The sequence below is a fragment of the Dendronephthya gigantea genome, unplaced genomic scaffold (assembly GCF_004324835.1).
Source record: "Dendronephthya gigantea isolate DGI-Jeju-01 unplaced genomic scaffold, DenGig_1.0 000115F, whole genome shotgun sequence".
Taxonomy (NCBI): Eukaryota; Metazoa; Cnidaria; class Anthozoa; order Malacalcyonacea; family Nephtheidae; genus Dendronephthya; species Dendronephthya gigantea.
The window spans coordinates 441,979-459,029 of record NW_021163125.1 but is presented as its reverse complement, the minus strand read 5'-3'; the positions used below and the strand labels follow the sequence as shown (position 1 = coordinate 459,029).

Genomic DNA, 17,051 nt, shown 5'->3' with positions numbered 1-17,051 from the left:
GAATAATATTGATATTTCATATGATTGCACAGTATACTGATGTTTTGGATGCTCTGTGATGGTACTATTTAATATTTGCATTCAAATATGAAACTGAAAGGTGATCTATTCCACAGATTGTTTACTTTTCTGTCAACATGTATAATAAATTATGATTGATTTGTTTATCATTAAACACAAGGCCATGTATTTCATCGACGAATACCCTGAACAACAGCGTGTTTATATTATATAACGTGCTTATGCAAACGTTCAGTCATGTTGAACCAAAGTTACTAAAGGCGATTCTCCATCACCGTTCGCTTCACCCGCGCGGGCGAAGCGGCCTTTGAAATTCTGTCCATGCGACCGTGATGGGTCTGAAAAACAAAGCGCGCTTCGCCCGCGCGGGCGTAGCGGACGTAATGGAGAATCGCCTTAAACAAAGCCTGAAACGTGCGCCGGTGAACATACGTGGCACATCATAATATTGGATGATATCATGATGATTGCTATTTTTTACGCTATTTGCAATTATAATCTTGTCGCGGGTTTTACATTCTACAGTTAATTCTGGACATGAACCCTATTACCGCGAGCAAGTCTTCCAGGAATTATAGTACAGCTTCGTAGAAATGGACATCGAAAATCAGGGAATCGATGTACCGGTGGGTGGTAGAAATATTGTAACAATATGTTGTATGCCGAAATTCAATGCGATGAAAATCATCAAGTCTTTGTCTTTGATGCATATGTAATTTTAATAAAAGGACATTCGGGCACATTCCATTATAAATATTATCGTACTGGGGTCGGTTGTATGAAAGCCGGATAGCGCTATCCACTGGATAGTGTTTTTTTCAATCGCTTTAAAATCGCCCGTTGTTGGATTTAACTTTATAAATTAAATGTGGGAAGATAAGACACAAACTGATCTACTTCGACAACTCGACAAGCACTACTTTTTCATTATCTATTCGCTGAAGTTATAATATAAACAAGCTGTATGAAAATATTAAATGGATAATAATTATAGCATAACTCAATAAATAGATAACGAGGCTAAATGAGAATTACTTCGTGATATAAAATCATCGTAAAATGACACCAGTAATTCAATTATGTTTTGTAATTCAACTATATTCTGTCGTTGAACTACACAGGGAATTCCTGGTGCAAAGAGAAGTGCTTTCTCTGAAAAACTATGTGAAACTTATGATGGGATAACAACTGCTTATGAAGCCTACTTAAAAGGAGCTGAAAAATCTGGTGATTATAATTTATAGTTAGCCAAGGAAACAGCACTGAGTGTAGTACTTATTAATTAAACCATTAGAAAGGTCAGTGGAGATTCATTAGGCCAGCTAGCTAGGTAATGCATAAGTTTTTTTTAAATATTTCTTAAATATTTTTTATAACAAAATATTAAGTTCCTATATCACAATGCAATAGGAGATAGCAAATTGAGATAGATTTTGAATTTTTGGTTTCCACCTAATGTATTTGAAAACCCAATATCCAAAATTGAATGTGTTTAGGGTTCCTCTCCATATTGCTGGTGCTGTGGGTAAAATGAATGTGCCCTTTTCTAAAACTCTACTCTGCTACCACCCTGAAGTCTGAACTATACTAATTGGTGCCCCTGGTTTCTGTTCATATTATGGTATATGAAGATACAATTATTGATTTATTAAGTTTTTAAATACCCAAACGTCTTGACCTAGTAGCTCATTTGGAAGAGCATTGGACTAGCTAGCAAACCAACACTCAAGGGTTCGATTCCCACCATGGTCAAGCTAATTTTTCAGCTTCCTTAGTTGGTGAAACAGAGTAGCATCATCACAATATTCAATGTTGTTTGATACTTTATCACTGTCCTGAAAGCTCTACGTATTCTTTAAAAAAATGCTAGTGTTAAACATGAATCATAAATCATGTTTCTTCAAATGCTGCAATTTGTATTTTCCAAACTGTGTAAGTAATTGTGATGCTAGTGCTTATTTATTGTAAACAGTATATATATGCATAAAATGTAATTGAATGGTAATATATATTTTGTTGGTGTAGACATCTAGCTTGCTTTAATAGGTGTGTGTACGAACCATACGCTTGATGCTTCTAAACATGCTCTCTTGCTATTTGTTCAGGTGATAAGCCCTGCTTGGGGAAACAATTTAATGGCTCCTACACATGGATGACTTATAATCAGGTATAAAATTCCTTTCACCTGTTAATATTTCTTATTGTATACTGGCAAAAACCTCCCAATATACATTTAAATGGTTTAATACATTCAAAGCTTTAACCCCTGTCAGCTAGCCCTGGGTAAATTCTGACCTGTAGTTACCTACATGCAATTAACTATTTTCGTCATTAAGATAAGTTGTGTCATAATACGTCATACTATCTTATTAGGATAAGTTAGTATGACGTAACCGCGTTGACTTGGCAATGATGTCATAACTTTAGTTACGATTATTGTCTCCTTGATCTCAATGTATTCTATGATTAAACTGGTATGATTAAACTGGTATCCTGACATCTGGTATCCTGATTAAGACACTGTTTTAAATGCAGGCCGGGCAAAGTAAAACATAAGGATCATGTTGAGTAAAACAACAGAGCCAGGAGAATTTCCATGCACAATTACAATTCAGCCCGCTAATCTGTGCTAGTTAGTGTCAAATGTTCTTGTCTAAGCATACGGGTTCTTAGAACGTTTCATATTTACTGATATTTAATTTAAAAACACAAAATAACTTCGGATTTCTGTCAGCCGCTTTTTTAAAGTCTCGGGCGGTTTTTCTATACTCTCGGGCGGTCTCGGGCGGTTTTTCTATACTCTCGGGCGGTCTCGGGCGGTTTTTAGTAGGACCCCAATTTGCTGTGTCAGAAATTTAATTGTGAAATGAGGAAAACAACAAAACGATTATATAAAAACATACAACATGCATGCTCATCACATTTGACAAGCAGTCAATATTCAGTGACTTACATATTACATACATACTCTAAAGCTGGTGGCCACATGAAGCTCATTCACCCTCATTGATATGGTCCTAGAAGCAGCCATATTGGTTTGATTAAACTTGTTCCATTTATCAACAACAATGACCTGCCAACTGGCTGAAATTCTGAATGAAGAATCATTTGTTTTTTTACTCTAAATCACCTCAGGTTTTTACTCTAAATCACATCAAACACATTTCAGGTTTTAGAGAGAGCTGCCGATTTGGGGTCAGGAATATTAGAACTCGGTTACCAGCCTTCCGCAGAGACGTTCCTTGGCATTTATGCCGCAAACGGAGTTGAGGTTGGATATTATGATAAATTCAGGGGCCGGTTGTATCAAGCCCCTTTAGCTTAAACGGTGGATAAGTCAAATTTAAATAACACCCTTACGGTGGATAAGTCAAATTTAAATAACACCCTTACATCTCTCTTGAATGAGTCAACTTGAATATTATGCACTGAATATGTACTTGTAAACAGTATTGTTGTATTCAGGTTAAAAACATTTTGTTTGCTTCTTCTATAAAACGATAGACTTGCTTTCTATTTTGAACTTGACCACCGTTTAAGCTAAAAGGGCTTAATACAACCGGCCCAGTACTTTAATCCACTAAATCCGCATGGCCGGCAACGGCTCGAACAGTTTCAAACTGAAACTTTTTGGTTTAGATTAATATATCCCTTATATCCAGGTTAATCTCCACAAGGGATTGATTTTTCTATGGGGGGGATTTAGCTTTCTATTCCGCCACGAGTAAGGCGAATATGCTCAATTATGCTTATATTCATATATCTTCGTCTTATGCCCGACTGATTTCCTTTGTGAGCTATTGTTTCTACGGTTGTGAGAACATGAATATATGAATATACCCACTCCCCAACCTTGAATTACTTGATGACTGTAAAAATATTTATAAATACTCAACAAGCACTTTCGATAGCGATTAGCGATACAGAAGTGATTAGATTTTCCGGTTGAAACTTCATAAAAACTCATTTCCGCCGTGTTGCGTCATTTGCGTGCACTCCGAGCATCGATGGGGATTACCTGGCAAATTAGTTTCCAAGAAAACTGATTTTGGGTTAATTCTTGTTCGTATAAATACAAAAGTAACAATTGGAAATTCTGGCCTCGTTGTTTGAGCAACCACGGAGTCAGTATTACGCCATAATCACCTTTTTCAAAATTGCGGAGTTTTTTTTTGTTAGAGGTGAATAAATCAGTATTCGTTAAGAAAATACCTCGCGTACTTTTGGCAATTTTTGACACCCTCGTTACCCCCTTGGACGATTGTGTGTGTTAATATTTACATGCATGTCTGTATACACATATATAAGAAGGAAATAAATTATCATAAATCACGTTCGGGCTTTGGGGGGCGCGAGGGACACAGGTCCCCTTGCTAAAATTCTATCTTATTAACTCTTGGCTATACAAGTCAAAAGCTATCTAGTTAAGTTGTCCAGAAAATCTTTACGCAACATTTTTTAGACTAAAGACGTTCTGTATTTAGTGCATCGTTTGCATAGAAAAGTTTAACCTAAATGACATATATCAAAGAGCCCCCCCCCCGCTTGCTAAAATTTTTGCAATGCACCATTTACCCAAAATTTAAGTGACGCTGAACCATATACCCCCTCCCACCATGAATTGAAGTAATAATTAACTCCCCTCCACAAATGCGCACGTAAGGTATAACCGTTGACATCAGATTCCCGTTTTCTTAATTGGCGAATTCGTTCGTGCGAGCGATTTTGTTTTAAAAACTCTACGGGGAAGAAACAAACTATTGCATCGACTAAATTTGAATGCAGGTTCTGTTATTTTTAGTGGATTCTGACAGACGTTGCATGTCTGACCTACTCATTGGTCTCTGTGCCCCTCTACGACACACTGGGTTCAGATGCCTGCACCTTCATCATAAATCATTGTAAGTCATTTTGAGGTGTTGTGATACTTTGTGTAACTTCCATAGAAATAATAGACGTGTCTATTATTTCCAGGGGCGTAACTAGAACGATAATTGGGGGGGGGGGGTGAATATTCATATATTCAGTTCTGCAAAAGAAATCCGTAGGGCAGAACTGGATATATGAATATTCACCCCCCATTTATCGTTCTAGTTACGCCACTGATTATTTCTATGGTAACTTCTGGTCGATACAACCAAGCAAACAGATTAGTCTTGCGGTCGTGACGTACTGTTGGAGACGAATAGAGCTTGCCCATTGTATGATAAGCCAAAGAAAGTGCCAACGGATCGTTCAGTCAAAATCAAGTGTAGATTTCATTTTTGTTATTCAACATGTAGCCGACATTTCACTGATCGTGTGTGATGAAAACAAAGTAGAAGTTTTGTTAGCGAAAGCTGAAGAGTGTCCGAAGTTGAAACACATCATTACAATTGGAGATGTTAAGGAAGAAGTCGAACAGAAGGCTGGGAAACGTGGAATTATGGTGAAATCGTTTAAAAATATCCTGGTATATAACTTGTATGAGTTTTTTACGCAACTAGCCCCAGAGAATCTTGTATAGTAGCTACATGTGTTTGTTTTCACGTCGTACGTGACTTGTAAGATTTTATATACATGCAGTCAGCTCTAAGGTTGTCTTTGTAATGAACTATCGACCTTGATTATTGCCTGAACTTTTTTCCAGGAGTTGGGACGAAGTAATCGTCAAGAAAAATCAGTAAGCCAACTTTTCTTATTAACTGCTAGTTTGTCCAGGGGCGTAACTAGAACGATAATGGGGGTTGGGGTTGGGGTTGAATATTCATATATTCAGTTCTGCCCGACGAATTTCTATATTGTAAGCTATTGCAATTACAAAAGAAATCCATATATGATTATTCACCCCCCCCCCCTCCCCCCGCGATAGATTGTTCTAGTTACGCCACTGCATGACACAGCTGTTTTTACTGGATACCGTTAATGTCTTCTGCATTTCTATTCCGCCGAAAAGAACAATCGACGTGGGAAAAGACTCGGGTGGGAAAAAAAGACTTTACGAATTTAATAATTTCGGGATGGTCACATTCAAGCTAAGATAAAATAAACAGTAAATTTTTCGTTATAAATATGTTTACGGTATTCTTTCCCTAATTCTAGCCCGGTAAACCTGATGATATTTTTACTGTTTGCTACACAAGTGGAACGACAGGTACGTATATACAGTTTCGGAATTTATCTCCTATTAAAGCGAATTTGCTAAAAGTGGGCCGTAGCAATTGTATTCGTGGAAGCTCAACCCCCCAATGCATGATTTCTCACGTATATGGCCGCGTTTGTACACGATACCGGCCTTATTTACCTGTCAGGATATCTATTCAAGTCTCTCATAAAACTGGTTTGTCTTTATTCAACCTCAGGTTTTGAACTAATTCGTCTGTTCAACCTTTTCAATCAACTGCTTTTCAGGTCAGCCAAAGGGGGCTATGATAACAAACAGGAATGTAGCGACTGTAATTGCCGCCAATCGCATACATTTTGAACGGGTATGACTTGAGTCACCGTGCTTATAAATATAATGATAATTAGATTAATTGAGACGGACTAAATAAATTTCATATTAGTTGGACTACCAAATAGGTAATCAAATAGAAGGAATGCGTGAATTGTCATCAAGTATTGGAGCTAGATTAATTCTTATCATGTCCTATAATCCTGGACAGAACTGTTAAAAAAATATCTGAAATCATAAAAATATTGTGCAAATTCTCATTTACCCCCTTACCCCCGAAACCAATATTGGATACCTTGTCGCTCTGACTTTGCTTAGTAAATACAACATTGGCAAAGGTGTGGGGGGACTGGGGGAGTATGTCACCCAAAACAAGTAAGTTAGTCTAAATGGAACCTGAATTTGCCTTAATTACAACAACCTTGTTAACAGGTTTAGTTTCCACGATTGTAGGATGTTTTACATTGCATCAAGTTTAATTATTTACGTCGTATAGGAAGGACAGTTAACAAAGTTCGATAAAATCGAACTTTCGGGATTAACGTTAATCAAGTTCTTAACTTATAGGACGGTATACATGAATGGATATAAAGTTTTAGCAAGTCTTAGTTCTAGTCTTCTAGCTGCGTCACAGAATACCTATCAGAAGAATAACTCTATACTATTTTTTTAAGTGTGATTCGTCATGATTCGTCACTTAGCAAGTGCATTTTTTTGAGGTAGTCACCCCCCTGCCAATATCTAAAATCAGCCTATTTTTAATATTGGCAGGGGGGTGACTACCTCAAAAAAATGCACTTGCTAAGTGACGAATCATGACGAATCACACTTACGAAAAAAATACAGGAGTTCTACTTCTGATAGGTATTCTGTGGCTGCGTGGTGATGTTTAATGAAATTTTAAGCTAGAGCCTGAAGATTCCTTTTTCTGCGTCAGTAGCTACTTATTTATGTTTCAGGGCAGCCAAAAAACCTGCCTGAAAGTGAGACAACATTATTTACATATATTATACCACTTCTGCGTTTTTGTGCAGTTATAAAAGTTTTTTTTTTAATTATATCCCTGACTGATGAGACAAGGTTTCAACTTTCGACCATATAGACATACGTCTCAAGACCGAATCAATTTGGAGGCCCATAGCCAAAGGACACATAAAGTTTATAATTAAGTCTCGTGTCGTGACTAATAAAGTGTAAACAAGTCTTAGGAGTGGATGAGTTTGATCTGGACCAAGTGCTAAATTCACTAAAAAAGCTTTGTCTGACATGTTTTTAGAATGGCCGCCCACTGGTTCCAAACGATCTTCACATCTCGTATTTACCTTTACCACACATTTACGAACGGATCGTACAGGTAGGTACATCAGGATGTCGTATAAACAATACCGGCAAAACCCGTTGTTTGAACATTTATCCTTGCTCAGTTGATATTTCGTAGCTCCGGTTCAAGAAGTGGATTTTCCCGCGGCGATATCCAATTACTATTTGAGGATTTACGGTTGTTACGGTAAAAATATTTTTCTTTTCATAAAACATTGGCATAAAAACGTTCTTAATCTACTGTAAATCGTATTGAAATCGGAAACATTCATCAACTGCAATTACACGTACTGTTTATATTTTTAAAATTAGTATATTATTTTTATTACAATTCGTGTTATTTTGAACTAAATTTAACCTCAATTTGGGGCTGAATTTCGTTCAGAACACAAAGTGGAGTTAAACCTAACACTTTAAAAATAACAGCCTGTTCGAACAAATAATACATTGTTTCAATACTAGGATTCAATATTCAAACAGTTTGAATAAAATATATGCCTTTAATATACTCAATACTCGAAGACCATATATAGTCAATGTATATGTTTTTCCGCCTTAAATTTTTTAAAATTTTTCCTGTTGCTAAACTAAGCCAAGATTGATTGTGTCTGTCTGTCTGTCTGTCTGAACTGTCTTGGAAATGGCTTAACAAGTCGTATGTTTCGTTTATTCTATGTAGACCTACGGTTTTTCCATCTGTTCCTCGTTTGTTAAATCGTCTCTATGATATGGTACGTTGAGTAAATTTGTAATTAAAATCGTAGGATATTTAAACCTGTTCTAACGGTCAATTATCATGTCATGGGTGCAGGCAATTAATACAGTACTGTCCAGAAATAACCTAAGGGGCCGATTACATGGACCGGGCTAGCCCGCTTTACCGGGCTGAAATTTGGCAAACGATTGTGTATGAGTAGTTTTTGCCGGGCTGAAATTTAGCAAACGCAGAAACCATTGTTGTTTATGAATTTGTGTCACACTGTGCATGTGTTGACAAATTCCTAGCCCCAAATTTCTAGCCCTAACTCCTAGCCCAATTCATGACAAATCATCCACATCCATATAACGTTGGAAACTAAACATTTTCCCAGTTGAAATTATTAAATAACTGTATTATAACTCATTAAGCTTAATTTAAAAAAGAATTCACTCCGTAAAAGCATTCATTTTCGGATTATAAGTGATCATGACTGGCATGAGTGTTTGTGCTTCAGGTAACTGCATCTATAGAGGCAAGTAGTGGAATAAAGAAAAGCTTATTCAATAAAGCATTTGCCTCAAAGTTAGCTGACCTTGAGAGGTAAGCAGTGGCCTTTATGATTCACTGTTATTAAAGGGTTAGGGTCTTAGAGACTGTTGTGACAGTTTTGTTTACTAAGTTTACAAAGTTTACAAAGTCTCTAACACTTTTAATATACAATCTGAGTTCATTGATTGCTGCATTGAAGATCCAAGCTTCGCTGCAGGCTGTAATTACTCGGGGCTACCGTAGGTAGACCGGGTTGTAAAATGGGCTCGATTTTTTCTTTTGCGTCTCGAGTTTACAAAAATCACGCGTGGGCGGCACGAAGTCTTCGAACCAATCGAAATCGTCCTAATCGAGATGGTTTCTCGCATGGGTGTCACGAACATACCATGTGCAAACTTACAAGCTCAAACGAGATAACTGTAGCCAGGGTGAACGCCTCAGCAGGCGTCTTGTTTTTGAATAAACTATGATTTTCATGAGTTATTGCGAATAAATTAAGATTCCTATGATCTGTCGCCAGGCAACAAGAAACCACGTGATTGATTTTGACCACTCGCGTGAGTAGAATTAGGCCAATGCACGAAGATTGTATATTAATCACCAATATTGAAATTTCTTGTTCATTGTATGGTCAGCGCGTGCGTTTATTTGTGAATAAAGCACGAACATGAAGTCTCTAAGCCTTAAGTATTAACTCATAAACGAAAAATTTAGGCTCGAAATATTTTATATACATATTCTATGAAAGATTATAGCTATATATTTTTATCTTTCAGAGGTAATTTTTATAGCAATAGCTTTTGGGATAAAGTTGTGTTCAGAAAAATCCAGGTACAAAAATTAAGTAGAAAAAAGTTGCAGTAAAAATATGTTACTTAATTCATATTTCAGGATTCTGCATGTTCGCGAGGTTACAAAATTAATGAAGTCACGGAGACCCGGTCGTTTGAAACTCCGAAGTGTGAAATTGCCCGCTTATATTTTAGGCAATTTTAGGTGGAAATGTCTCTGTCATTATTACTGGAGCAGCCCCGATCGAAGCAAAAGTTTTAAATTTTTTTAAAGTAGTTTTTGGATGTTGGGTAAGTGTTTGGTAAGTTTCAATTGATAATATTTCATGAACTCATTGCAAGTGGTGTAAAATTGACGCTATTGGACTTTTCTCTGTGTAATGGGGCTTTAATTATATTCTAGCTCCTACAGGGTGTCCCAAAAAAAACGAAAACTATTGAAATCACCCATAACCATGCAATTGTTAGAGTTTGAATGCCTAAGCACTCTGTTGGGACCCACAGGTGTATAAATGTTTACCATACTCATTTTTACGGATGCAGGCATATGATGCAGTAAAATTTGCTTGTTCGCAAAAATGATATTTATTAACAATATTTACAATTTACAAATATGGATAACATTATTTAGATGTGCATCTCAAGGACCATGACCTTCGACATGTCCCCTTTCTCTAGCAACACAAAGCATTTAGCATTTTATAAGTTGCATTAAATCCCCACGGACTGAAATTTGTTAGCACGGCATTCAAATTTTAACAATGAGTGATTTCAATAGTTTTCGTTTTTTTTGGGACACCCTGTAGAGTGAAAGTGATAATTAGTCTTTTGTGATGCTACTCAAATATCATATCTACCCCACTAATACAATTTCCTCTTTAAAGGTTATAGAGGGTTATGGTCTAACTGAAGGCGCTGGATCCGCGGCAATGACTAATATGATGGATAAATCCTCGGGTACTGTATAATAATGATTACACCACCTCTCAGTAGCGTAGCCAGCCTGTCGATTTGTCCCGCTATGCTAATATTTTGGTGTTTACTGACTGTGAAAAAAATATATTTCTAAAGATATGAATAATTACAATAAGTCGAAATTTACATAGCGGGACAGAATCGTCAGGCTGGCTACGCCACTGCCACCTCTTAGCTTTTTCTGCGTACTCTTTTATACAGTAGCGTAGCCAGCCTGTCGATTTGTCCCGCTATGCTAATATTTTAGTGTTCACTGACTGTGAAAACAATAGATTTCTAAAGGCACGAATAATTATAATAACTCGAAATTTACATAGCGGGACAAAATCGTCAGGCTGGCTACGCCACTGCTTATATACATGTTTACTTTGCGTAAAAATCGTCAGACAAGCACATGCAGGAGAAAAAATCCAGGTAGCTACATGCATCGCTCATATTTAAGATAATCGCCACAGTTTTTGGCTATTTTTATGAAATTTATTTAATTAGGTTTGATATTGCAGGCAGTAATCCTGCGGAAATATGCAATACAGACGTTTTTACTCTTGAAATAACTAGGTCACGTTGGACCGCCTGTAGCAACCAGTTATATCAAGCTGGTTGATATACCAGAAATGGAGTATTACACGTTCAAAAATCAAGGCGAAGTAAATATTCCTTATATATTTTATATATAGCTGGTGCACCGTAGTCACAGATATATCACCATTCATTTTAAAGGCTCAGGAAAGGGAGTGAATATTAAAAAGCTATACTTATGTTTGGGGTTACAAAAACACCTTTATCAATACGGTCAGGAGATATCAGCTATAGAAAGCTATTCTAAGAAAAGTTTCCAAAATTTAGGCGATTCCTAAATTATAGAGAACTGTACAGAAATGGATGCATGGTATAAGCAGGTGTCTGTACTTAGAAGGGTTTAATTTGGGTTGAAAATAATATCCTTAGAAAGTTACCCATATAGAATAGAGGTATTACAGAGGTGTTAGTATTAAAGAACGCTCCGTATTTGCTTGCCATGCCACAATATTTGAGAATTGAAAAATTCCGTGCAGGAATTTTTTCTAGTTTGTTACGTTACCCCATTTTTTATATTTTAGGTATGTATTTACGGTACGAATGTGTTTAAAGGGTACCTAAAAGAACCAAAGAAAACAGCTGAAGTCATCGATAAAGATGGATGGCTTCACAGCGGTGATGTTGGAGAGTGGAAGCCGGTGTGTTGGGTTATTATGGACTTATTTTACCCTTTTGAGATTTTGGCGTTAGAGTTAGGATGATGGACACATTAATTACGGGACCTTTTCATGTACTTGTTGAAATCATCACGATACTAATACCACACTGTTTTCATATAGAACGGCACTTTGAAGATTATTGGACGAAAAAAGTGTATCTTCAAATTATCACAGGTGGGTTGGCGCTTCATTTGCACGGATTAAAATGAGGGTGAAATGATCAAAATGATGCTGAGAAAAAAAAGATTAAACAATTTGTGTTCAAATATTATATTCGTGTTACAAGAACTATATGTTGGGATCGATCAGCTGGCCTTACAAATACAATCCTTGGAATATAACATTAAAAATAGATTGCTCAGATCTGTTATTATCGATTTATCTGTTCTATTTTGCAGCAGATATTGATCTCCTAAATGTTCATGTCTCAGAAACATGAACGGATATTGGTATTGGTCAGAAAAATGAATTTTCTATTATATCATTTATGTATTATAGACTTTTTTCTTTTAAAGCACTATCAATGTTGTTTTTGGGTATTACACATATATCGCAGGTTGTGCATGATCATCGGAAATACATATAGCTATACGTTAAATTGATTTTTAACCTAACATGAGGCTAACCTTATTTCGATCATGGAAGGAGGGGCCTATAATTATGAAGATAGTCACGATATGTTTTACTTCAGGTCCTAAAGTCATATAATGAGATTTTAATCGTCTTTTCTGTATCATTTAACTCAGGGTGAATATGTTGCTCCTGACAAAATTGAGAACGTTTACATCAAAAGCCCTTTCGTAGCTCAGGTGTTTGTTCATGGTTATAGTCTTAAGGTACGTTTTTTGTTGTATTTTGTACATCTCTTCATCGTATATACGCTGTATAATGATCGTAAACAAATAATTGCATGTCCAAGGCTATTGGGTTAATGATAAAATCACGTTCCTGCGGATTCTGAAAAACATATTGAAATAATTTAATCAATACCGCAGTCCTTCATTGTTGGCATTGTTGTACCCGACGAGGCTGCCATGATAAAGTGGGCCTCGGAAAATGGTTTATCGAAAACATTTCAGGAGTTATGTGAAGACGAGGTATGTACATGTCTAGTAACCAATATAGTATTGTCTGTGTAAATTTTTTGTTAGCGCGTTAAATATTTTAAATACGATGGATCACGTCAATTATTCCTTTTCTCTGCTACCTCCACCTTCTCTCTATTCTGCCATCCCAAAAGTAGTTAACAGTGTTGGATCTCTGAAAAATATTTATAAAACTTGTGAATAATCACTATGGTATTCACCTTTGTACATCTCCAGATTGAACTTCAACAAATTATATTATTTTATCAAACAGGATGTGAAAAACATGATTTTGGAAGATATCGTTGCCAGAGGAAAGGAAGCAAAGTTGGCATCATTTGAACAGGTTTGATATTTAACAACGAACCGCTAATGACCGCGTGCATTGCGTATTTTAATTACACTTTCATAAGGTTTTCAACAATTTTGTTAGATTATAAACGCTCTACGTAAGATGTTTTTTAGCAGTGACATACTTAAGATAGCCAATATACCATTGTTGATACATCTAGCGAAACAATGTGTTTCACGTCTGCCGTATAAAACGATGTTCAAGACTGCGATGAGTTTATATGCAAGTACGGCCGCCAGTTGGTTATTTAGGACAACATGCATACTTTGTTCGCGAAGCAGGTTGGGTACGTCCAAGCTGGAGAAAACCCTTTAATTTTTACTGTTTCTATTGCAGGTCAAAAATATCCTCTTGCATTCAGAATTATTCAGCGTGGAGAACGGCTTACTCACCCCAACTTTAAAATCGAAACGTTTCACGTTGCAGAAGAGATTCGCCGACGAAATTGAGAAATTGTACAAGAACCAAGAACAAACAGCGCGTTCTAAACTTTAGTTAAAAACTAGCTACCAACAAATGAAGTGCAGCTACATGCTGTACAAGCCGGCGACAGTAGTCGGCGCGCAGTGTATTGTATGTCATACATATAGCTAGTATATAAATAGTGCTATCTGCTATCCCCCCTATTACTATTTATTTGTTATAGATATTGTTTTACAGATTGAAGCTGAAGCCTGCTTATTAAAATAAATATTCATGAATCTGTCAATCTGGGAATGAGAGCCTTTAATCCTTTCAGTAAAAGAAAGTATAAACGATTTTTTATTGTCGCGTATTAATAGATCAGTTGTCTCGTCCAGTTGAGTATACGTATATTAATAACTATTGACAGATGTGCGGTATTTTTTTCTAAAACCCTAATATGGCTTTCAAGTTGGGTTAATTTCCATGCATATCCACAATCAATCCCAAGTTATTCCCAAAACTATATTTTGTCATAAAAACACTAGTTCATATTCAATTAAAGGAAAACGTACCTAAATTAAATGTCGTTAGATATTCTAACAACACAAACGATATTCTAACAACGAAAAGGCAAACGGCGTTGTTTAAATACTTCGAATGTCTGTTTTTGTTCAAGTAAGTTTCAAGATGGTACTAGACCAACACCTCGGCTGTATGATACCATCGCGACGCCCACGCCTCGATTATACGACGGACGCCAGATGAGATGGGAATCTCTTCTACAAGTACAACCGTCATTGTGATAACCAGAGGGACATTTGGTGCATCCGCGGGCGAATGTCAATCCACACAAGTCGTACCATGGACATCCTCCGTTATTGGCGTTGATTATGCGAGCATCTCTGAAACATGTGAGGCCATCGTTGCGATAGCCGCTGGGACAGTTACCATAGCACATGTAAGTGTTGCCATGAGGCGTTGAGCTCGGGCATCTTCTGTAACATAAGCCAGCAATTTGTACAGGACGATCTTTAACACAGCCCCAACAAATCGTTCCAACACCTAGCGAAAAGGCCCAGTGTGAGAGGGTTCTGCATGGCTGGTAGCACAAACCTGCGTGCATCACTGAGTGACTGCTCGGACACGATCCAGCTAAAGTGCTTTCTGAATTGAATAAGAACACGAGAGAAAACAGAAAATGAAGATACTGCGAAGCCATCTTTTGATAGTCTATCTTGTGACGAGAGACAAGTTGCAGCAATACTGGTCAACACCACCTATCAGCCAGAGAACGAGATGGGCTTTTATAATGCAGGGAAACGTCAGCAAAATAGTAAACAGATTCAGTCAGACATAAAGACGGGGGTAAAATGGTAAACGATGATCGATATCCCAAGTGTATGAATAATTGGATTAGATTGATATGCACGCAGTAGGAGTCACAAAAATAATGTTGACCAGGGTTCAACTTAGAAAGAATGTGTTTTCTTAGTTTGTTTCCTAAACTTTTGACCACGAAATAGATATTTCAAGATGGAAACGTATATATATATAGCCTATGATGCAGTTTGACAGCAGAGAATGACTGGAAGCTGTTTGAAACAATATACATAATTATAATATGTAGGCGTAAAAAGTAATGAATAACATTTTGCTAACAGGTTTAATTAAACTTCATTAGGGACAAGTTTCTAGTAAACATGCAAGGTCATTCAATTTTGTTGTATGAGATCAGGTCGCGGAAACATTTGGAACGATTTTTGTTGCTATGTTTGTTAAATATAGAGAAACCAAATGGCAACCGTTCATCCTATAACTTATTTCATTTTTTTGAACGGTCCAATTGTCTCTGAAGTCTCTTGTGCTACAATTGCCCTGGTATTGTTTATTAATTATTTTTGATATTGTCTGGTATGCGTCCATGCAGAACGAAGACAAAAATTAGGTTAAGAGGCTCTTCACATGATCACGGTTACCCGAGATTCGACGAAGCGTAAAATGACTTCGAGGTCCGTGCTGTAGTCATCCTAACAATACTATGGGATTTTTTGTTTTTAAAGCCTGGTTTCCATTTAGTTTTAATTATCAAAAACAAGTCATTTTCACTGATGATATACGAGAAATAGTATGCATGTATAAATCGCCTATATTTCTGCATTCAAATAAGATATCGTTGACTGTGCACACATGCAGAAATATTCTGTCACAACTAGAGTAATAGAAACCCGGCACCAAAGACCTATTTTAATACCTCAGAACATCTTACGTTTCGGTAATAAAACAACAACGCATAAAAAACTAATATAATAGCGGGTTCCAAATAGATTACGGTATTGAATATACAATATATTATTATATTAATTTGAATTTTTTGCCGAAAATTTTTTACTCGTAATTACTTTCATATTACCATGCATGAGCGTGTGCATGCGTTCGAGCACGAGTCAGTATGAAGCTACAACGATTATTTGTTTTGACATGCGAACCTTATTCCAAGCAGGCACTGTATTATAAACCGTCCGACAGATTTGTCCCGCTGTGCTAATATTCTGAAGTTCATAAACTATCATAACAATAGATCGTTGTAACCTGTATAATTTTACATTCAATGTCTCAAAAACCTTTTTTTTCGCCTTGTCAAATCTCGGCTAAGCAGGATCATGTTAACAGGCCGCAAATCGTCAGGCTGGCTACGCCACAATTTAACCTTGAAAAGTGAAGAATCTAAAACTCGTTGTTTTACCAATACTGTGGCCGATTGTATCAAGCTCGTTTAGCTTAAACGGTGGTTAAGTTCAAAATAGAAAGCGAGTCTATCGTTTTATTCAGCAAGCAAACTAAATATTTTCAACCTGAAAACAAGGATAATGTTTACAACTACATATTCAGGGCATAATATTCAAGTTGACTCATTCAAGAGGGATGTAAGGGTGTTATTTCATTTTGACTTATCCGCCGTTTAATACAGACTTACATTATTATTATTATTATTATTATTATTAAAACTTTATTTCATGAGGGGTTCACATTGTTACCTTAAGGTATTCTTCCCAATGGCCCTCGAAAGGTAATATGAAAGTTTTCATCGCGAGAAACATTGGCAACGAATGATATGCTTGCATACAGTGCAGCTAAATTCATTAACATGGTCTACTTCATTGTTTAATTGAAGAAACATTATA

At 36.6% G+C, this 17,051-nt stretch overlaps 1 protein-coding gene across 2 annotated transcripts; it reads left to right on the top strand.

Annotated features, from left to right (window-relative positions):
• Window positions 1-449: 449 nt before the first annotated feature.
• On the top strand, window positions 450-14,299 carry LOC114535261 (long-chain-fatty-acid--CoA ligase 5-like). Of its 2 annotated transcripts, none has more exons than XM_028556635.1 (23): window positions 450-647; window positions 1,143-1,248; window positions 2,127-2,188; window positions 3,191-3,292; window positions 4,823-4,922; window positions 5,304-5,473; window positions 5,651-5,683; window positions 6,103-6,154; window positions 6,412-6,488; window positions 7,731-7,808; window positions 7,879-7,961; window positions 8,454-8,505; window positions 8,989-9,074; window positions 9,800-9,854; window positions 10,010-10,105; window positions 10,699-10,771; window positions 11,348-11,436; window positions 11,890-12,006; window positions 12,148-12,201; window positions 12,774-12,863; window positions 13,023-13,124; window positions 13,387-13,458; window positions 13,801-14,299. In XM_028556635.1, the coding sequence occupies exons 1-23, from the start codon at window positions 615-617 to the stop codon at window positions 13,957-13,959; spliced, it is 1,941 nt and encodes a 646-aa protein (XP_028412436.1). In that variant the 5' UTR covers window positions 450-614; the 3' UTR covers window positions 13,960-14,299. The 2 variants fall into 2 exon arrangements, with proteins under 2 accessions (XP_028412436.1, XP_028412437.1); XM_028556636.1 differs by lacking the exon at window positions 450-647 and adding an exon at window positions 1,518-1,642 and having other exon boundaries at window positions 1,163-1,248.
• Window positions 14,300-17,051: the final 2,752 nt, after the last annotated feature.